This window comes from Streptopelia decaocto, assembly GCF_964273445.1.
Source record: "Streptopelia decaocto genome assembly, chromosome: 5".
Taxonomy (NCBI): Eukaryota; Metazoa; Chordata; class Aves; order Columbiformes; family Columbidae; genus Streptopelia; species Streptopelia decaocto.
The window spans coordinates 12,494,895-12,518,182 of record NC_138659.1 but is presented as its reverse complement, the minus strand read 5'-3'; the positions used below and the strand labels follow the sequence as shown (position 1 = coordinate 12,518,182).

Genomic DNA, 23,288 nt, shown 5'->3' with positions numbered 1-23,288 from the left:
CTAAAATCTGCCTGCAGTTTGTGTGATATACAGACTACTTGTTCTCAGTCTCTCTTGAGAATCTTTGAAAGATGTTGAGTCTGCCTCAGAATATGAACAATTCCAGCTAAGTTAAAGGTGAAAGTGACTTGTAACAGCAATTAAATTATTTTTAGCAAATAAAATGTCTAATCTTTCATTTTTATGACAATGTTTCAGACTTATTTGCTGTCTGACTTCCATTAATCACAAAGAAGACGACTCTAGCAACTCTGAACACTAGTAAAGCCACTGACAAAATCCTACTGATTTCAAAAAGGCCAAGAATGCATATTCTGCGGGATGCGTGTTTTCTGAGTGGTTAAAAATATCTAAACATGAGGCTCTTCAATTTTGTATTGTTTATGAAAATACATTTGCAACATATGCTGACAATTCAGTTTAATAGATTTGTTCCCTCTGAAGTGCGAACAATATTTTTAAGTTGTTCTAAAAATTCTATTACAGTGTCGCCTAGTACAGGAAATGGCCTTTTAGAAAACCCTATCCAAAATTCTTAATACAAACTCATGCATGTCTATGTTTTAACAGTGGGGGGAAAAAAAAAAAGCATAAGAGGTAGAAGCCATGCTTTTAGCTTTCTGTTTTTCCTTACAAATAGACTCTGTGTATGACAGCTATGCTACTATGTAGTTATAAGCCAGCTAGCATAAAGAGACATAAGGACAGAATGGTAAAGACTTTAAATTTTTGCCCTAATTTTCTGATTATTTAAATAACTTCCAGCCATGATAATACTATGATAACCATGGCAATCATGATAAGACGGACCCCAACAGACCAATTTGATAGCAGAATCTTGCAATGGTGAGCTAAACAAGAAGGTGTTAATGCAACGTAGCCTACTAACCACAGAATCATAGAATGTCATGGATTGGAAGGGACCTCGAAAGATCATCTAGTCCAGTCCCCCTGCCGGAGCAGGAACACCTAGATGAGGTTACACAGGAAGGTGTCCAGGCGGGTTTTGAATGCCTCCAGAGTAGGAGACTCCACAACCTCCCTGGGCTGCCTGTTCCAGTGCTCTGTCACCCTCACTGAGAAGTTTCTTCTCAAATTTAAGTGGAACCTTTTGTGTTTCAGTTTGTACCCATTGCCTCTTGTCCTATCATTGGTTGTCACCGAGAAGAGCCTGGCTCCATCCTCCTGACACTCACCCTTTATATATCTGTAAACCCCTCAGTCTCCTCCAAGCTAAAGAGACCCAGCTCCCTCAGCCTTTCCTCACACGGGAGATGCTCCACTCCCTTTATCATCTTTGTTGCCCTGCGCTGGACTCTCTCCAGCAGTTCCCTGTCCTTCTGGAACTGAGGGGCCCAGAACTGGACACAATATTCCAGATGTGGTCTCACCAGGGCAGAGTAGAGGGGAAGGGGAACCTCTCTCGACCTACTAACCACCCCTCTTCTAATACACCCCAGATGCCATTGGCCTTCCTGGCCACAAGGGCACAGTGCTGGCTCATGGTCATCCTGTTGTCCACCAGGACCGCCAGGTCCCTTTCCCCTAAGCTGCTCTATAATAAGTCATTCCCCAACTTATACTGGAACCCAGGGTTGTTCCTGCCCAGATGTAATACTCTACACTTTCCCTTGTTATATTTCATTAAATTTTTCCCTGCCCAACTCTTCCTCCTGTCCAGGTCTTGCTGGATGGCGGCACAGCCTTCTGGCGTCAGCCACTCCTCCCAGCAAACTTGCTGATAGTACACTCTATTCCCTCATCCAAATCATTGATGAATATATTGAATAATATAGGCCCCAGTACTGACCCTTGAGGCACTTCACTAGATACAGGCCTCCAACTAGACTCAGCCCCACTGACAAGGACTTTCTGGCTTCTTCCCTTCAGCCAGTTCGCAGTCCAAAAGGGAACTGTCAGAAGTGGGATTCGAACCCACGCCTCCAGGGGAGACTGCGACCTGAACGCAGCGCCTTAGACCGCTCGGCCATCCTGACTTGCAGCGCTTAGTGTCTTTTACAACATTCAGCAAATACTTTCATGATCCCTCTACAGTGAGGAGAAATTTTTATTTTTCTTTTTTTCTTTAGCAGATGCAGATGTGACACACAGTCTAGTGACCAGTTTGCCGGTTGAAAAGTAATGCTCAAGAAAAAAAAAAGACAAAAGAATATTACTTGTTGGGCTGCTGCATTTTGCAGCTGAAGCTTGGCTGCAGGTCTGCCCTGTTCTGTAAACAAGCTTCTGGCTCCTCTCTGGCATCTCCTGGGTATAAGTTTCTGCTGCAGGCTGAGTCCTTGCTGACTTTGTCCTCTGTCCTGTCCTGCACGCAGAAGCTCCTCAGAGCCAAACACAGTTCTTCTAAGGGAAGGAGTAAGCTTCCTTTAAATGGTTCGACATGGACAGAATAGCAGCAGCTAAGACGGCAAAACCGTCAGCCTTTGAGTCTCCTGCCAAGTTACCCCTTTCTCCAACTCATCCCCTGACAAAACACATCATATAGTATATGCATTATAGACGGTGAACAAATGAACATATCTGCAGTCTACTGTACTGCCTTTCCCAACAGGGCAGTCTTTTATTCTGCATGTTAGTGTACTACCTAAGAGAATAAAGGTCAGCTTATACTCAAAATAACATTTAAAATTATTATGATAAACATGAATATAGAATAAATCATCTTGTGTCCTCATATATCTGGAATAAAAATGCATTTAAAATAACTTTATTTTTTGACTAAGTAGACCTCTTTGTTTTGTGGCAGTGGCGTGAAATACTTGGCGATTATTTGTGTGTGGAAAAGCTCTGTTTTGTGAGGGTTGGCTTGCTCTTCTTTAAAATAGAATTTTCATTTTCTTTTAATAGGAGTAATTGGAGCAGATGTGAAAGGCTATAACCTGCCATGTGAGAACCAGCCAATTACATCCCGAGTTGCCATGATCTGTGGAACATCTTCATGCCACATGGGGGTAGGTTGTATGTGTAGCCCTCATTTGTATGGAATATACTAACTAATGTTTTTGAAGGAAAAAAAATACTTTGTCCTTCTCACCCTTTTCCTTGATTTTTTTTCTGGTAACGCTATCTTTACCTTTGGATATTAATTATATATTACCATGCATTTGCTGCTAAGCAAGAACTTTAATAGTAGTAGAAATCAATACTGAAAAATGACATGGAAAGTAAAAACCATGATGCTGGAGTGGCTTAAAGAGCAGCCTGAAATCTGAGCCAGAGACTCCGAGCTTGAGTTATCTGTGGCAAGCCTGTCACTAATGTGTTACAGAATAGTGTCTTTGGAGGAGTGCATGTCTCCAGTCACAGCCCTTCTCCCCCACCTCTTCACTTAATCAATATAAATCCTTCTGCCTCTGAAAGTCACCATCACATATAGAATTATGATACGTATCATGAATAGAAAGAAAGGAAAACCCCAATAAGCAATTTTCACTTTGCTAATTTTTCTCAGTGAATTAATACAAAAGCTTTTTCTGAGATTGCAATTAAAATTTAGTGTCTGCTTTTGAAATTTATACCTTTTTAAAATGTATGAGTCTGAAAGCATTCCATTTAGATAAGTACCCTTTTCTGCCATATTTTTTGTTTAAAACTCATTTCGGTCTTAAATTTAGACTGATGATAACTTGAATTTTTTCAAAATGAGCAAATGGCAGTGGAAGTGCTAGAGGTGTTAGAGAGGACTAACATGCTTGTGGAGAGAGCTCCAGTAGAGAAAAAGAAAGGAAACTGATAATAAAACATCAGGCTTAACAGTAACTTATGTTGTCTTGGTAGTAACAGCATGAATACATGGTGAGCTTGAGCATGAATAAATGGTGATCTTGTCACATGGATTGTAGTTCAGAAAAGCATTTAAACACATGATTGAATTTAAAGATGTGAATAATCCCAGTATTGTGAAGCAGAGCATTTAACACAAGCTTACATCCTGTAGACCGGTTCGAATATGGTTGTATTCCTTCCTAAACAAGAGTTTCAAACCTCGGACTCCACCACTCTTAGCTTATTCTGTCTCTGAAAAATTACATCGATATCTCTTTTTCTGCCATAGTGCAGGTGGGGCACCCTGCAAATCCCAGCTCTGGCGGAAGAAGTTGCCCTTTGAGTCTGCTGCTACTTTTATTTCCATTTTTTTTTTTATGGAGGTTTCTGCCGTTTCAGAAGAAGTTGTTTGCATGAACTCTTCCTAACCTGTTCGATTTAGCTGAGTTAGTGTAAATTATTAAAATGTGTTTGGTTAATAGAGGCAAAGTACTGGACTGAAACAAGCTGAGAAGCTCTCAGAGAGTTTCCCCAAAAGGTGTAAGGGCAATGCTGAGCAGCTGGAAATGGGCCAGCTGGCTCTCACTTGTTCCTTTCACGTAACTAGCGTTGGAGGAGCACACGGGTCTGGTTATTTATTAATTTTTCAATATATTTCTGTTGATAAGCTCCAATGTAGACCCAGTTCACAACTATAGTTTGTTTTTCTTCCCAAACTAGAGCATGGCATATCAGTATAAACACTTTGACAGCACTTTTTGTGTGCATACTCAATCAGCATGAGAGATGTGGCTCCTTTAAATACCCTAATGTGACAAAAGTGACATGGAAAAGTCCATGTTGATGTTGTCGATGTTCTGTTTGGTCGTTAAATCAACACCAAAGTCATGCACAGACTACACTCCAAAGGCAAGGTAGAACCTTTTAAGGCTCTTTAATCACTTGAATGCAAACTGGTGAACAGATGCTTGTGCAGTTTTTTACTAGATTGAAGTAGATTTTTATTTAAATGTAACTACTCAGCATTTTATAATAATTTCCTTAACTGCCTGCCTTCACTCATCTGCTCAGAGGTATAACAATTTCTAGCCAGCAGACAATAAGCAAATTCTAGACTTCTCTGGATTTAATCTGTGAAGGGACTTTGGTTTGCTGTTCTTTTTTCTGTTACCTGCATAGACTGTATGAAGTGAATGTAGAGCACACAGAGCAGTTGTATTTGTGTTTAAAGGACACTTATATGCAGCTGCATTTGGCTGAAATTAGCTGTTCCTTTTTTTAATTAGGGCTATAAAATGAAAGTATATTATACTTGTGTTTTGATAGAAATATATATTTTTCTCTCTCCATGTGCACCAAGGGACCCTCAGGGCTACAGAGATTAATCATCGAGTTTAATTTAATGCAGTGGGAGAGAGACCTGTGTGGTCAGGCGGGCATTAAAAAGTGCCTTTGATCTGCCTCAGGTGCACTGAGCCCCAGTGAGCCAGCAACAATAATACCTTTGTGAGGTGATCAGAGACGGGTGAGGGAGAAAATGGCCTGTGTGGAAACTCAAGGCCGTCCTTTGTTGTGGTTCTGGCAAACGAAAGAGCCAACTGTCAGGAGAAATTCAGAAAACAGAAAGCAGGGTGAAAGTACGGCTGGATTTTGTTCAAGGAATCGTAACAGGAAACTGTTCAAAGTCATCTGCTGTGCCTTTCTTTCCCTCCCCCCCTTCTTCCTTTTTTGTTGAGAGTGGGGGCACTGCCATTGGCGTGTGTGTGTTGGTACAGTATTTCCATTCTCTACACCAAATACTCCATGAGTCACAGAAGCAGGTATTGCTTGAACACAACATTTACTTTAAGAGTTACTGCTCCATGACCCAGTTTTCATTACCTTAAGGACTCTCAAGATCTTGAACAAAAGACTTTGCTAATCATGCCTTTGATATTTTAGGAAGTACAAATGTAAAACCTAATTTTACTCATGACTATAATAGTTTAATTTGTGGTAGAACTACCATTTTTGAGTGAGGATATACTTTTGGAATTAACCACTGACAGTTTGGGGTAATCGGACACACACAAAGCATTTTGTGTTTCTGTTGAGGTACTTGAGTAGCTCGTGAAAGAAGCAAAAAGCATGTTGTAATTAGGTTACTGATCCACGTCCAGGTCTGAGTTGGTAGTTGCTCAGAGTCAGTGCCACCTCAAGGCTCATCCATTATCCATGAGGAAAAAAGAAAAGTTGGTTTTCTGAATATTTTGGGGCAGTTTTTCATTTACATGATTCTCTGATGCCTCCTTTGCCCTGGTGAAAGTGATCAGCAAAGTTTGCATTTGGAATGGCAAATAAGCTGTCCTTCTACTTGTGAAGGATTGTCCCTTGGTTTAGGGCTGGGATTCATTTGTTGCAGCTTTGATCTCTCTGTGCAGCGTAGGTATTCTTTTCAAGTGATGGACACTCAGAGGCTGACTGTTCTGAGTGGGCAGCTGCATGCCATCCTGTTTTGTAGACAGTGTCTTTAAGCTCCAGCACCCACATTTAGTTTTGGAATTTTTAGGAGACTTTCCTTCTGTAGCCATGGTGACTACACAAAATGTGTGAGTAGTTTGTCACAGTAAAATAGCAGCAGGTTTGGGGCATTGAAATAAGAGCTTGCATGTTATTCCTAACTGGTAGTTTGCATGGGTCTAACAGACATGCCCTAACTTCTGGGAATAAGTTAATTGGTTTCCCTAAAAGCTTGTCTTCCTGCCAGTGTCTTGTGGGTTTTATGGGATATTTTAAAGGTTTCAAAAATCTGTTTTCTACTGAAACCTTTATGTGATCAGGGGGATTTCAGGTACAGATACTTGTACTGTCTTGTCCCAGTGCTGAGCACAAGCATGCTTGCCCTTTTGCAGATGTGTAAAACCACCAAGAATTGAGTTCACTGTTGGGTGCCAGCTAGCAAATAGCAAAACCGAATATGAACCAGCAGTGTGACATGGTACTTGTACACAGAAATTTCCTAGTATTCCTTGAGCAAGTACTCTAGCAGTATTGCTGCTTCTTTCTAGTAGATAAATCTTGAAGTTTCCTGTACCTGATATCAGCAAAGCACTCTTCTTGTGGGCACTAAATTCACATAATAAAACTTTTTAATTTTCCTTGCAGTAAAATGTTTCACTAGATTGTAAGTTTTTTTTTTTTGTCAAAGATAGTACAGGTTTGAGTAAACTTACGTGACACTCGACAGACTGGGACCAGACTGGGATTGGTTTTTGGTAGCCAGAGGTTGTGAAAAGAATTTTAAGTAATTTAAAATGGTAAGCAGAAATAAATGATACTTCTGGAGTAGGAATATTAAAGAGTTCTGAGGGTTACAAAGTCACTAGGGCATAATGCCTTTTCCCCCAGATGGTGACTTTTATGGAGGACAAGGGGGACATGCATGTAGAGCTGCAACATCCAGAAATGTGGAAGCCCATTGTGAGAGAGAGCAGGGATCTTCTTTTGCAACATCTCATCTTCTCTTTTGCTATTTGCTCTATGCGGTCCTTGCTAATTTTGTATGTGTACACGATATGTGCTATTCATGCATATTGAATAAAGCAGGAGAGATCCACATAAAATAGCCCTGTTGATAAAACTCTAATTTCTGCCTATTTTGTGGTGAATTAGGCTTACTTAGAGATCACTGTTCTGCTTTGCACTTGTCCCAGAACAGTTGTTCCATTATGAAATTATTTGTCATTCTTGCTCTGACGTCTTCTAGGATTCACAGGTGAAGGAAGCACCCAGAGCAGCTTCTAATGGGAACATTTGCTTGATTTCAGTTTACTGAGGCAGGGAGGTCCAAATTTGCTGGCATTTTGAGTCCCAAATTTACATGTTTTGTGTTCCTATCCAGAGTCTCTGATATTTTTTTTTTGGTTGTCTTCGTTCGGTGGTCTGATCTGTGTGCTTCTTCAGTCATTCCTTCCTTATCAGCTCTCTGTACTCAAAACTTCTTTTTGGGGGTTGTCAGGGAATCTTTTCAGGTTTAGATGGAGTCTCTTCCTTTGTATCTGTTTTTGTTACTTTGACTCTTATCATTGGGCAATGACTCACCTGAATGGTGTGCAATTATTTTTTCCCCTGGTGATATTGTGTATGTGGTTTGAAGCTTATAATTTAGTCTTTTTTTTAAAAATTGGGAGGCATAGGTAATTTATCTTCTAACTTTGCAGATTTGCTACATGGTCTGAAAGACAGAGCTTGAGCAGCAAAATGGGCAGATCATTTTGCTGTCCCAGTGTTTACTATGGATTTTTTCAGGAAGAATATCCCATTTTCTGTTTTACCAAGCCTGACTAGTCTTTGCCTGTTTTCTGCTAAAGGAACTTCAGCCCAATTTGCTTATTCTATATTTGTTCATTTGATTCTCGTGATGACTGGCAAACACAATAGAGCTTCTTTGCTCCACAATATCCGCCCAAGCTGCCAGCTTTGTTCACACAAATAGAGTGCAAAGCACGTTTCCACCCCCCAAGCATGCACAGTACGTGTCCTTCACAGTACATCCTGGAGTGGAGACTGCAGAGACACGCTGGCTCAAAGCGTTCTCATTGCCTGATCTCTGTAATCTCGGTGGGAGCCAGACCAGCAAGTGGATTCAGTATATTTTGGCTCCGATATGAGAGTCTCGTCTTCAGAACACTCCACGTTGTTCAAGCAGCAGACTTTTGAGTAATTACTACACAGGGACTCCTCAGCTGCTTGAAATCATCTGTGGTGAGGAAAAAACTTGCAGGGACTAAATAGGCTGGTACTTGCTTTGCCAAGTATATTTAATGTAGCGGGATGGCCCTAAGCAATGTGTTTCTGGAGAGCGAGTTGGGGGACTGCGTGCAGCACTTCAGCCTCGCGCTTTTCAGTCACGGCCACACATGCATCCCTGGTATGAAACGTGCAGTCTCCGAGGGGACGGGGCCAGAAGCCCAGGGCAACATCTCTGAGCGCCAACTGGCTGTGACCCAGCGTTCGGCAACAACGGCAATTCGTCCTTCTCCTGAGCAGGGGAAAGGGGCTGGGTTTGGCAGAGTCAGACAGATGGGGAGAAGGGGGAGGAAAGCAGTAGGAAAAAATAAAAATAAAAGCAGAACTATTGAATGTAGGGTAGCCTGGACAAGTTTTTGAAATATTCTAGAGGAGCTTTATGAAATTGATAAGCGCCTGCCCTCTTGCTTTTTTTAATATTCCTCTCTTCTGTAAGGCCTGTCCTGCACATGAGTCACAGAGCTGGTGTCTTTCAAATGGGAGAAATAAATCAGTATTGCAGGAACCTCTCCTTTGCTCTGTCCTCCTTCAGTTCAGTTCTGCTGGCTTATATATTGCATCTGGCAGCAGTCACAGTGCTGACTTCCTAGCTAATGAAGACATTTTACACTCAGGGAGGGCTGCATGAAATAAAAACCACATTTACTTCACGACTGTTGTTACAGGTTGCCCGTCCTTAGCGTATGCACATTTAGCCTTCTGAGGAAAAGGCCGCAGAGCCTATTTAGGTGCCTTTTCGGCCTGTGGCCTTAGAAAGGTTATGTATCCATAAAATTGCCATCGCCTTCAACGTGTCCCTTGAAGAAGTCTTCCACACCCTTTTTAAATGGGACTGTCTCATTCTATGTTCTAGCGTCCTTGGTTTGAAAAATAAACAAACAAAGCTGTAATAAACTCTTTGCTGGCGTTAATTTGACATTGTGTGCTTTGTTTGCTTTGTTTTGTTTTTAAAAGGCGAGAAGTAAAGTATTTCTGCTAGCTAGTTACATAAAAGATTTTTGCTTTTCTGACCTCCTTATTATATTAATAAAAGCTAGGAAGACTTCAGTAGTGGTGGGAGATCATGTGCAGGCAGCCTCCAAAACCCAAAGCTCTTACTTGCAGAGCTAGTAAACCACAAAGCTTAAGATCTTGAAATGTAAATAGGAAGTTGGGGAGTTTACTTTAGAGCAGGCAGTGGTGAGTCTGTATGATGTTTATTTCTGCTTGCCTCCTAGCCTTTCCTAAAGCTTGGCAGAGATGAAAGGGAGGCTTTCTCAGTAAATGAGTTATTAAAAGTTTCTGTTATAAGCAAGATTCCTTTGTTCCTGGCCTCACATAATTCAAAGCTCAAGGTATGCCTTGGTGACTGGGAGAATGGGACATTCCTATTTAGTGTATGCCCGTGAGAGACATCCAAGGCTCACACTCCATTTCTTTGCTGATAAACAGCCTGTTCAGGGGAATGTAGCTGAAAGCAATACAGTCCCTGTTGTACATAAACTAGATAATGCTTAGTAACATTTCCAAAAAACTACACGGTCGACTCTCCTTCTCTTTTGTGAACATTTGAGTTCAAAGACTCAAAGTGGACAGAGTGAATGCTTTGAAGAATATTCTGCATGGAGACTATATGAAGTCCAGTACTCTAGAGATGTCTCACTGACATCAGTGAAAACACTTGCTTTGAAAATTCCAACAGACATGGTGGTTTCCACGCTGCAGTGAACTGCAAACTACCCTGCGTGACTCAGAGCCATGTATTAGGGTCTCGATTCATAATACTGGACCTTTCTGAAGTGTCTTCTCTTCAGTTGTCTTGGGGTTCTTTGCATCAGCGAAGGAATGGAGTAAGTGAGTAGGAACTGTTATTGCAGTTTTATTAGGTGAGAGACTGAGGCACTTCATAGTTTGTAATTGTTGTGTTTATACTTTTACAAACTGCACCTGTCCAATGCTTTGGGAGTGTGTGACATCTGAGTTAGAAATTTCACCTTGTATGTTGCAAGGTTTTTCTGCATTATAAAATGACATTTACACTCTACAGACAATAGTGTATGGCATGGTGTGATAAACAATGTGTAAACCAGAGATCTGTTTTCTTCCTTCCTTGGATTTTCTATTCTTTTTGATGTGAGCACAATGGATATAAGGGCTTACATTGGGCTTCCTCCATGTCTGCCTACTAATAGGGCTCCTCTCCTGTTCCTTACTGCTTTTCCCATGTTTTGCCTTAGAAAGAGGGAGCAAGAGAGGCTGAGCTTCCAACATATTTGTGTTGACCCTAATAAGATTCTGACTGCCAGAAATATTGGGCTGCCTAATTTGAGCCTCTCTACTTAAAGCACAAGGTTACTTGTTAGTAGATCAAACTCTAGAAGCTAGCACCTTGCACCTTTATTTCCTTACTATTACAGTTCTATATTTTAATAGGGTGTGGCGATTTCATTTCTTCTGTTGTAGGAAGGAATTCCAGATTCTGTAGCAAAGAAAGTTATAAGATGTTGTTCCTTCGTTTGCGTTCAGATAGCATAGCATCACTCTGTTGCAGGAGATAGAATAAAGCAACTTAATTTTGATTCATTCTTTATGTATCCTTATGCTCATTTTTATTCACAGAAGTCCACCAACAATGGAAGGCCACTGTCCATCAACAGCAGTGGCCCTCCATTGTAACAGAAGATTTTTTATTTATTTTTCTATACTCTTCAAAGTGATTATATCAGATTTGATGGGTACAACACTCTCATCAGTGCTGCAAACTAACCAACTCTGATTGCTCCTCTCTGGATCCAGAGATTGTATTGGCCTGAAGCCCATAGACTTGAGCAAACCCAAGTGTCTCCCAGGAGTGTTCTGTTCTGAGGAGAGCGGGATAGGGTATGTCTCTCAGATCACAAGCATATTTATATATAATGAATGGCCTTTCTAGACCCCTTGTTCATCTTGTTTTTGTGGGTAGCCATGAATGTATTAAACAGCCTGGTTATTCTGTGTGTCCAGATCTCACAGTGAACAGTGAACAAAACACAGTGAACAAAAAGGAATAAAAAGGACTCCTTTTTGTGCTCTTTTTCTTAGAAGAACTTAATTGCTCTGTAGAAGAAAAATTGAAATACAAGTGAAATGAGATATGATGAGAGATGCCCTTGATCATCAATTAGGATGTCTCTGGGCCCTGACACAACTAAATAGAGTTTTCATGGGAATACAATAATTGTAGAAAAACAGTGTAATTGTTTTCTGTTAGTTTTAAAATTTTTGAATTGACCCTATTTGCAATGAGTAGCATGGAATTTGGGAACAAAATCCTAGATTTTGTTTAGTATTGCTGGTTTGCTGGATGATTCTGTCAGATTGTTGCCTTTCCTTAGAGTATCCACTTGCAACATGAGCATCAAACTGAAGTTGTGCAGACAGAGATCTTGCCAATGACAGGTGTGATATTTGAGTGCTGGATATTAAAGACTCCCTGATCCAAGGTTATACAGATGCAATGGCATTTCTAAGTGTCTTTTTACTTTCCATAACAGCATCAAATCCCCCAGTCAGGCACACTTCATCAGTATTTGGGCAGTAGGCCTCTTACTAAGGTATTTTTTCTCTTTTCCAGTTTTATTCAGCATCTCATGAAGCAATAGTTCAACGAAGTTTCCTTTTGCTGGTGTAGTGGTGGGAGTGAAGGGGCAAGACGTTAGATGGAGTAAGGTTTATTAGGGAGAAAGTAAATCTCTTCTCATAGAAGCGTTGTGGAAGCAAAATGAGGAGAAGCATTAGCTGCTGCTTTGCTCCTGGTGTCAGCTGGGAATCACAGTTTATGCTGAGTTCATTGTTTATAACTGTGGGTGAAGGCCTGAGGTCTTCTCTCACTGTTTACTTTGTCCTTGGGAGTTTGTCTCAGTAAGTAAGGGCTGAATAAACACCGAATAAGGTTCTCAGGATTTACCCATTTAGTTATTCAGATGTTTAAAAATATGTTTAAAATAGTGTGTGGTAGCAGATCCCAGATAAAGTAAATCTGCTTCCAGTGACTCAGGGGTATTGCAGAAGGTGATTTATTTTACCTGTAAGTATGATACTATTGTTGGTATTGGCCTTCACTAATATAGAAGACATACTTACCTAATGGTGAAAAAGAAAACTAAATCTCTAAAATGAACTGTATTAGGCAATGAATAAATGAGAAAGGCCTTAAGGTACATGGAAAGGGCATCCAGAGTAGATAAATACAACAGATCTCATTTGAAAAGATTTTGGTTTTTCTTGATGTTTTCCCATTGATTGCTGTAAGAACAGAACCGCAGGTTTTGAAGAATAATTTTCCCTCATAAATTATAGGGTTGGGAATAATACGTACTTGCAAGAAACCCTTGAGTTTCTTGTTAAAATGCCAGATCTGAGATTTCTTTCTCACAGTTGCCTTGAATTTCTGTCACATCAGCTACTAAGCCCCAAGTTCTTCAGGACTGTCAGCATCTGATACAGTGAGTTGACTGCATTTTGGGTTATCAAGACTTGGTCTACTTAGCATGCGTATTAGAGATAACTATGAAAATACACTTCAAGAGAAGACAAGGATCTTAAAATACAATCTCCAGGAAAGGGTATGCGACAGGATAGCTCATATCTTGCTACAATTCACAATTCTGCCATCAGCTCTTTGGGAAAAGGTCAGTGCTAGAAACCTCTTATGGAGACCCTCTGTTCCTGTGCTCCCCAGCACGTCACACAGCCGTCTTCTAGCCGCAGTGACGAGGACTGGGCCTGCCTTGGGCTGCACAGGGTTCGGCTGAGGCTCTTTGGGCAGGGTTTCTTGAGTATCATTTGGAGGTGAAGTTGGTTTTGTGTCTGGGCAGTGAGGTGCAGCATCCACCAGTATTTGTGGCACAGCTCTTACATGTGCACAACCCAAAAGGCTGGGATGAGGTCTCACTAGTCTGCTAAAATAAGATAGTGCTGCAAGCGGTATCGGAAGTGTGTTTGTTTAAGAACTAGAACTGAAGCTGAAGGGCTGTGAGCTAAAGGAGTAATTCTGAGACATTTAATAAACTCCAGTGTTCCTGTCAAAGATTTCTACTGATCTACAAATAAGCATTATACTAGATTTCTATTCTAATGCACAAATGGAGCCATTTACTGAGAGGCTGCTAATGTTAATGAAAAATGTACTTAGTTTGCAGTCTCAGACAGTCACTTTTGAAGGCTTAGTCTCTTGTTTTGGTTGGAATTAAGAATAGAAATTTGCTTGAACCTCAACTTACTGGTGGTTGGGAGGACATCCTGGGCAAGAATTATTGTATATTTACCCTGTTCCTGTGCTCTTCCCTAAGTCATCTGTTACTGGCCACTGTTAACAGCAGGCTAGCTGGCTATATGGATCTTTGGTTTGACTTTTTGATTTTATTTTTTAAACATTGAGAAGAGTTAGTTCACATTATGATGAGCTTTCAGGAATTTAATTTGCCATAGCAGCAAATTAGAGTGTTACAAAGTGCATATTTAAAATGGCCTGCAGTTAGTAGTCTGTGCTGGAAGATTTATAATCTTCACATAAACTGGGGTTTTGTGACAGTGAGTATCTATCATTGGAAAATAAGTAAAAATAAATGGGTGGTATAAATTGTGCTAGCTTGTTTGAGGCCCTGTATCCCCAGTGAGCTATTGTTTTGAGAGGCACAGAAGTAATTGCTGTGAGTCATGGAGCAGTGTTGCTTTGGAAGGGTACATAATAGCATTTCAGCAGAGGACACAAGTAGAAGCTATGGTGTAACCAGACAACCTTTCAGTCCATTTATCAAAACACTTGTAGCTCTCATATCAAAGAAGGTGACACAGTAAATATGAGAAAGGAAAAAAAAAAAAAAAAAAGGTTAATCTGTATATCTGTGTCCAGACGTTTCACTAAATAAAACAATAAAATGAATCAATGCAGAACTACTAGTGCTTAGGTGCTTAGCAAGAAGATTCTGAGTCCATCATGAATGTGGGCTTTTTTTTTTTCCTCTTTTGGATTTTGAAAACAATTTAACAGATTAAAGATTTTTTTAATTTTTTTTATTTATTTTTTTTTCCAATTTATGTAAGAAACCTTGACCTTTAGGAATACAAAGAAAAGGATGATATACTACTGTGCACCTGTTGTATACTTTCCCAAGCCGAAACATAAAATATGCTTCGTGTTAATGGATAGTGATAAAAGGCAGAAGCAAATGTATGTGAACATTCAACTTGGAACAGTCAAAATTCATCTAGTGTAAAGGTTTTGTTTCAAAGCTGAGCAGTTGGTCGGAGTGCCTGATCAGAGATTTGAAGTTCTTGCATCTCTGATTTAGGCAGATGGAAATGGTGAATGTTGAATGAGTCTGGAACAATTACCTATGAATGTATTCTTCTATAACTTCTTCCAGAGCTGAAACTCTCAAGTTGTCCCAGGCTTAGGTCCAAGTTTGCTTCTTGGAATAAACACAGGAGGTTAACCTCACACCCAAGGAATAAAAACTTACAGGGGTGCAAATTTTCTGTTGAGGACACCAGTGTTGTTTTTCTCTGCCTGGGGAGAGGAAACTGGGGGACGGTTCTAGAGGGGAATGCTGTGCTTGGACAGCTTGCTCCCATTGTGATCTCCTGGAGACCTGTCACATAAATGACTCTGAATGACCTAAATGTTAATCTGAAACTACTCTCTAAATTGTCCTGGCTTCTCCTTGTACTGATACAGAAGCTGTTTGATCCACTTGCCTCAGCCCCTTTCTGGGGACAGTTCTGAGTTCTTGAGTCAGTGTCTCAACCATCTGAGTGTTCCATATAAAAACACCCTCTTCTTTCTACAAAGAGAACAGCATCATTCTTCTGCAAAGAAAACAAGTGCATCTACCCCTCTAACATCTTTTAATTTGTGATATCTTTTTAGAAGATCATCTGTGTGATCACAAGCAGTCTCTCCAGCCCGTTGGTCTCAGGAGTAGTTTTCTACCATCTTGGACTTTTTGCCTGTTGTTCAATTTGAAGGATAGATCTTATTGCTCAGATTTTCTGATCCTTGGTTTCAGTTTTACCTGAACAGTGGTCGGGACTTGTCTGTTGGTAACAGGAGTCTTGGGATCCACCTTCCAAGGCAGTAGAGCTACCTAACCCCAAGCTGCCATTCTCTTCTATCACATGTGAGGTTAGTGACTCTGATTCATATCTATGACTCGGAGTTTTTTAGTGCTTCAGGGTGGATTACCCACGTGAATGCAAACATGAGAGTCTGCAGCTCACAGTGGGTCAGCACAGTCATCACTCAGTGGTCAGGAAATGGCTGGCAGGAATATGCTAGTGCTCTGTGGATCTCACAGAAGGTGGAGGAGTTTGTGTTTGTTGCAGAACATTGATTTTTATATTTCCCCTCTCTAATTGTTTGTCTCATGAAGTGCCTACACGTAGCATGGTTTGGTGATTGCTTAATGCTCCTGATATAGGTACCGTTAAGCCATGCTTCTCTTCTAGCTTGTGCTTTGAAGTGGCCAACTTCCAAACACTCATGTCCTACTATAGCTCCCATCTTTTGCAAACAGCAGGCAAATTTCAGCAAACAATTGAAACCTGACTTGAAAAACACATTGTTTAGATGTGTTCCTCTCAGCTTCTGTGGCCAGTGTGCTCCTGGGTAAAGATAAGATGAGGTGGCTGACAGATGCATCACATCTCCTAACACTTCCTTGCACCCTTTTTTTCCGTGGTGCATCATCTGCTTTTAAACAGTGGGTCATGGATCATGTGTTTGTGATATCTCTGATCCTCCTCACAACTCCTTTATTATGGCACAGAGAGAGATAATGAGAATATAGGTTGTAGGCTGAGTCTTATGCTTTTATCAAAACAGTACGGGGAGGGACAGGCTCCATATGTACAGCTAGGAGAAGATCTGTTTGAATAGGAAGGTGCTACAAGGACATTGCTGGTCACCTTGTCAGAGTTCGGTGGTTAAGTATCGTATGTTGTTTGGATTTCAGTACTGTTTCTAAACTGGAGCACACGCTCTGATTTTGTTCTGTCCTTGTGAGGAGAAAATTATTTGGGAAGGTTTAATGCAGCCCTAATGCAGTGAGCCAAACTTGACTTTCTTACAGTTAAGTTTCCTTGCCCTGATGAGGTAGGCAATATATAGTGAAATCAAAACATATACTCACCCTATTTGATTTAATCATGCTTGAAATTTTTCTTCTCTGTGTCTGTTTTACTAACGTCTTTTCCTGGCTGAAAAGGAGATTTACAAAAATACATTTTTTGGCAGAGAAGTGATACTTTTTATTTCACCATTTTTAAAAAAGATACTAGTAAGGCAAACAAAATGAAGAGGATTTTGCTTCCAATACAATTTTAATTTTTTCCTGGTTTTATATTCTGCTTTTGAATTTGGAATTTTGAGTGCAAAGAGTGGAATTCAAAAGTGTACAGTAGGAGAGGTAGGTACCAGTTTTGCACTGTGTTCTCCCCTCAGGAAAATGGCAGGATTTTATAATGTGAAAAATATTATTCTGTTTAAGACAAATCTCAGTTATCTGGCTTTGCTGGTTAATATTTGAAGGCTGATTTCACTGCAAGCTTCATTCTCAAGATTAGTATTAAAAATATGTATATATAAATCCTTTTCTGTGATCAAGTAATGAGAGTACAGGTAGAGGAAGAAATTACCTGAGTAATCTGTAATGTGTGTTTGCACCCTGTGAGCAACTCTGCAGTTGCAGTCCTGGCCCTGGGTTCCCGTGGAATGTGTGAGGTTCCTGGGATCTGTCACACGGTGCACCACAGAAGGTTGATGAGCAGAGGTGGTTTTGCTGGGCAACTGACCTCCTAGTTTTGCCCATAATAATTTATTTGTGCGGCTGTACCCTATGACATACTAATACCATACATACCATTGGCTGAAAACTGATGCAGTGTATTGAAAATAAAGTGTAAAGCACCCCCAGTCAGCTCAGATGAAGAGGCTGGACCTGGCTGCTGTCTGAAAATGGGCCATATTCAGAGGTCTGTTGCTCTGTTAGGGGCTACAGAGAGTTCGTTGAGCCCCATAGCATCCGTTCTCAGAGGTTTCCTCAGAAATGCAACTTCAAACTGGCTTCTGGTGGCAGACCTCCAGAAAAGCTGCTTTTACAAGTGCAGCCTGTGACCTCTTGCATTCCCTGCTCTTGGCAGGGGCCTGATCTATTGCATTTTAAAAGGTAAAATAAAATACAGCTGCGTAAAACAGGCTGGGGTTTTTTAGTAAAATTGGTTTTTGTTGTTGGTTTTAAGCAACGTTTTAATTGCTATGTTTAACTCTTTTAAGAACCAGGATCCTCTGGATGAGGGGAGAAACTCCTAAACACTGCCTCACAGTTTCTGCTGGTAGATTAGTTTTAAAGCAGTAAAGGTTTGAGTATGTGGTTGTCCCCCTTGAGTGAGGACCATGTCTAGTAAGGTCATGTCCAGTTCTCAGTTTTTGAAGTGCACCTGAGGAGCTGGTGTGTTGTTCTTAGACACAAAGCGCTGACTGCAGGGGCTGTCTTCAAAAATTGTCATCTTCCCTAGGAAATGAAAAACATGAACATGCAGGAACATTCTCTTCTTCTGCATCTGAATATATAATGTTCTGTCTTTGAAGAGATGTCTGGCACATGTATGGACATTTGCTAGCATTCTTAATTATAGATACATGAAAACTAAAGCCAACATACTTCCTAGGGGTGGGTGCTCAAGTCTGCATTTCAATACCTAAATAGCTGGCTTCATGTTCTAAGGTCATGAGCCAGAAATCAATGTGAAATGAGGGTCTTTTTTAAAAATCAGACTACTTATTTAAGTGTCTAAATACAACTATTAGTCCAAATCCTCACACAGTGTAAATCAACATACCTTTGTGGAAGGTGGTGGTTAAGGTTGAGTTGAGGCTTTGGCTCCCAAGGATGGAAGCATTGGTCCAGGTGAATTTCTCTTTATACACTTAAATATAAATTAAGTACAAGTTAAATAACTAAAATTATTGTGATTCATCATATTCTTTCACTAAAAAACATAAGATTTAAATAATTTTAAAATACCTTTCCTTATTTAACCTTGCATAAAAAATCTCACCGTGGAAATGGTTAATAATCTTAGTCCAGTTTTCCTCTAATTAGCTCTTGCTAGATATAGAGCCAGTTTGTGTAGTATATAGTCCCATCGCATAACTCACCTGAAATATTTTCAGAGATGAGGCAATCAGGTTACCCTGGGAGTGTGGTTTCTTTACTGGGCATTAATCGCATACCTTGTTTGGTCTGTAGTTTGTAGGCCAGTTAATTTTTTATGGAAAATGTAGAAATTTAGAAATAGTTCTGCATGCATGTTGTTCACATTTTGCTGCCCTTCTCATAAGGGTTACTATTTGGAATAACAGCTAACAGTAGTCCCTCAGAATTAATCTGTGTCTCCTACTTTCATGTTGTACTGAAAGTTTTGTCTGGAAAATAACTAAAAAAGGGATTGAACTGGAATTCTAGCTTCAAAACTTCATGAGAAATTTTAGATCTCAGTCTGCATTTTAATGCATACTCTCAGTATGTTTCTAATTTTGGTAATTTTTACTTAAGGATGTTATGGTGGTTGTGATCAGTTTGATTTTTGTCATGCAAGTTTGTGATATTACCAAGTGCAGAATAAGCAGCAAAATAAAAAAAATATATTTATTTTAATATTGTTATACATGTCTTTTGTGGCTCTGCTGCACTTGGAACCTTGCTGAGCTGCTGGACTGAAATGTGCTGGACTTGTGTTCTTAATGTTACCATGATGTATAAATAAGCAATATCATTGTCTTCTCTCTCGGCCTCTCAATTACATTTTCTAGGAATAAACTCTCTTCTGAGGCCCCTCAGGCCCTACAGCTGAACAGGCACATTGGGCTCTGCCAGAGCCGCAGCCCCGTGAGCAGTCGCCCCTCTCACCTCCCAAGAGACTGAAGGCACTGAGTAGACCCGGCTGACTTAAAAACATGGCTTTCCTACAGCCAACACAAAAGAAACCAACTTGGGCAAAACAGACATACTGAATACATGTCAATGCTTCAACTTTCCTACCACAGGCCACTCTCTGGCCATAAGTTTACGCTCTGGGCAGTGCCCAGAGCCCTTTGGTTCTGTTGGGTGGTTTTATCACTTTGGATATCTGCCTTCCTGTCTGTCCTTAACCATGCTTGATTCCACAGAAATCTTATCTTGCAGTATCTTATACTGCAAAAATATTGAATGATGTCTTTGAATATTTTTTGTTGTTGTTGTGCAACCTCAATAGATGTTGTTGGGCAATTTTGTTTCGCTTCGATCTGTTCTTACCATTCTCCTAACTAAATGCAAGTCTCTAAGGTTTGTGAACTTTCCAGCTCTCTGGGTTTGGTAAACCTGTGACATAGCTTGGCAACAACCGTGGAGTCCACGTTCAGCAAGGTATCTATTAAAGTGATTTCATCCCATAAGCTAGAATTCTTCAGCTGCATGTAAACAGATTACCAAAATCATCTGTGGACAGATGTGTTGAGGCAGAATCCCAAAGTTGACATTCTCTATGTTTTTGTCACTTAAGTAACTTCCCTGCTTCCAGTGGGATAAAGTTAGCTCTGTGCAAACATTTTTGTGGCCTAGTCTGGATATATCATTGCAGAGCAACCCTGTCACTGTGGGTGGCCCCCGGGATGCCAACCTGTCACATGGAAGGGAGCTCTGTGACTTGCCACCACAAACTATGCAGCTACATAGCAAACCCATGATGGCCAGGGGACATAAGCTTAAAATATAATCAAACAAATTACTGGTGGTGTATGACATATAGGAATTGGAATATTAATACATTTTAATTTTCTTTGTGTTCTGTGGAACATTTATTGTGTTCCAAGACCTTTTGTTCTTAAATATATTTTACATCAGGCTAAAGCTTGAATGCTGTTATGTGTTTAACATGTAATTACTGCTAATAATAAATATATATTGAGTGTACTTACCATAGGCTTAACCTAGGGATTTGCCTCCACAGTTATGGGGAAACTTAGTTTTAAACTCATTGAGTGCTTGAGAAATAATGCCAGGATGGCAATTTTAGAGTAGGCATCAGTTTACTGAAAATACAATTGCATGCCCCAACTCCACCCAGTTAATATATATGCCACCAGAAAGTGCTTTTATTAAATCACACATTCAGTAGCTGTTACCATGACCCAAGTTTGAACCAGAAACCTAGAAATGAAACATTCTTGGGTTTCCCTTTGATTTCTCTCCTTTTTTTTTTTTTTTTTTTTTTTTTTTTTTTAAATGAATCTCTTTCATTCTTTGTCAGAGAATTGTGGTCGAATTGGTTTGTAAGACTCATCTGTCAGCAGAAGCAAAATGATACAGTTTTCTTAATACAGGATTTTATGCATCAATGTAAACCCCCGGAGTTGAATGAATGTCAGTATTCTCAATCTACAGTCAGTCAGAAAGTTTGAAAGTTAAAAGTCAGCAGAGAAGTTAATGAAAGTATTTGACTTGTCAATGATCAAAGTCCAGAACTGTAAAGAGCATTTATTAGTTGGTGACTGATACAGTGCTTTTCCTTGTTTCTTTCCCTGCTTTCCGTTAGTATCTTAGATCTTTCTTCATACCTGCCTTAGCCTAACAAAAGCAGCTGTTATTCTGAATCTCTGGCTATAGAAACTGATAAGTGAGGTGATTTTTAAACAAATTTTCTGACCTAGTTTTTCATTAGCAAATATTTACTCTAAAAACGTTGTGACAATAGAATGAAGCAAAGCTTTTTTTTGCTTTCATGTGGGTGACTGTAAGTCAAGAATAGTTCCACTGAAATTTGATTTTTCTTTCTTATCGCATACTGCAAATCAATAGAAAATCAGAGGCCCAATATTAGAAGCAGAACTGAAAATGGAAGAAGATGGATATATAGCAGTATACCCTGTTAATATAAAGATTTAGTTTTCTGGTAATAGCCAAATTCTGCAATAGCGTTATTGTAAGGAATTTGTGTAAGCCTCCAGCAGCAACAGATGGTGTCAGCTAAGGAAGAAAATTCTGCTGAAACTCCTGCTCTCACCAGTGTGGCCTGTTTTATCTTGTCTCTGATTACCGTACCATTTACATAACACTGCGGAAGAAACAAGCATGTGGCTGATCATTATGGCTAGTCTAGCAGAACAAAGCTAAGGAAATAAATCTCACACTGAGACTTGCTCATTTTATGGGATGGCTGTATGCCTAGGTGATTCTCCTCTGTGTTCTGTTCCACTTGTACCAAATGAGAGTATTGAAAGCTGAACTGACTCCTTCGATTCACTTATATGAGCTGTAAGTTAGCCTACAAGTGGTAAGCAGTGCTTTTTTCCACAGAGACTTCTACCAGAGAGGTGGATTTTTGGGTTTTTTTTACCTGTTTTTGTTTTAGAGAGAGAGGCAAGTGGCAAGGGCTAAACTAAATTAAATGTGCTGCAGAGCTCATATTAGTGCCATTTAAGAAGGTCCTGTCATACCTTAGCTTAGTTCTATATAGCATTATATGTTTTAAAGACATTTTTCATTTCTGTGGGCTGCCAGATGTGCTGCTGATACCTTCTGATCTTAAATAGTTTGACATTGATTTTCCTAGCACACGCCAGGGTTGAAATCTGGTCTGTAACTCATCCAAATGATCTATTCATAACAAAAAGTGCCTTCTGGCAGTTGCACCACAGCTGAATATTGTTAAACTGAATTCATCATTTCATTTGTTTCTGATTGCTCTATAATGTTTACATATCTTACATATTAGTATGATCTTTTATAAAACACGTGCTGAGGTTAAATCCTCCCAGATAGAAGTTTTTTCTCCTTTTTCTCCCTTTCAGAAGGTGTTGAACTCTTTTTCCCTTCTGTCTCAGAACTTGGAATCTTGGAACTGCTTAATGCTAATCTCATCTGAAAGGATGGGCTGAGCAAGTAGGAATGTGTGTGTTGGGAAGACACAGAAAGGTGGCATTTTCCTACACAAAATAATTCTTCCCCATCCGCAGATAGAATAACAGTGAGGTGGAATTTCATGTCTGAGTATAACACTTCTGTAAGCATCCTCATGGATGAGGGCAACATGTTCAACTGAAATATTTATAGACGCTGCTTATGACTCAAAGTGTGAATAGGTTCAGATTCTTCTAATCTCCCATCTTCAAATTCCTGCTGCAGTAATTGTGCAGAAATCATTCTAATGCCTAGCAAAGGATATCCTCTTTATGTTTCACTTTCACTGTATATAGAAAATAACAAATGTTAATATGCCTCACAATAGGAGTGTGTCACAGGATGAATTTAAGTTAAATAGAAGGCAGAAGATCTGAGGCTCCTTTTGAATACGTATTTTAACTTTAAAAGAAGGATGACATCTCTTATTTGCTTTAAAAATAAAAATCAATTGCCCATAAATCTAAAACAGATGTTGTTTTTCTACTAAAAAGATTAAGGATTTTCTTAAGCTCATTAAAGGAAAAAAAAATAGTGACACCACATTGATCCTCCTGTATCATCACAAAGATGTCTGAAGGCAATAGAAAGCTATGAAAAGGACATGATATTAGTCTAACAAAAATAGCTCTGAGTCTGGCAAATGGTGCTTATCCTTCTGGGTTCTGCGGCAAACTTTGTACTGTTTCTCCAACCTTACGCTTATGTCTAGTCATGTGTTTTAGTGGGATTGGGTGGTATGTATACTCAACCAGAGTT

At 39.8% G+C, this 23,288-nt stretch overlaps 1 protein-coding gene across 4 annotated transcripts in view; it reads left to right on the top strand.

Annotated features, from left to right (window-relative positions):
• Positions 1-23,288, top strand: part of FGGY (FGGY carbohydrate kinase domain containing) — a 281,837-nt gene that overhangs the window by 211,551 nt on the left and 46,998 nt on the right. For all 4 annotated transcript variants that reach the window (XM_082052357.1, XM_082052355.1, XM_082052354.1 and 1 more), the window contains one exon: positions 2,866-2,969. In XM_082052357.1, the coding sequence (XP_081908483.1) occupies positions 2,866-2,969 (104 nt within the window). The remainder of the gene's footprint in view (positions 1-2,865; positions 2,970-23,288) is intronic.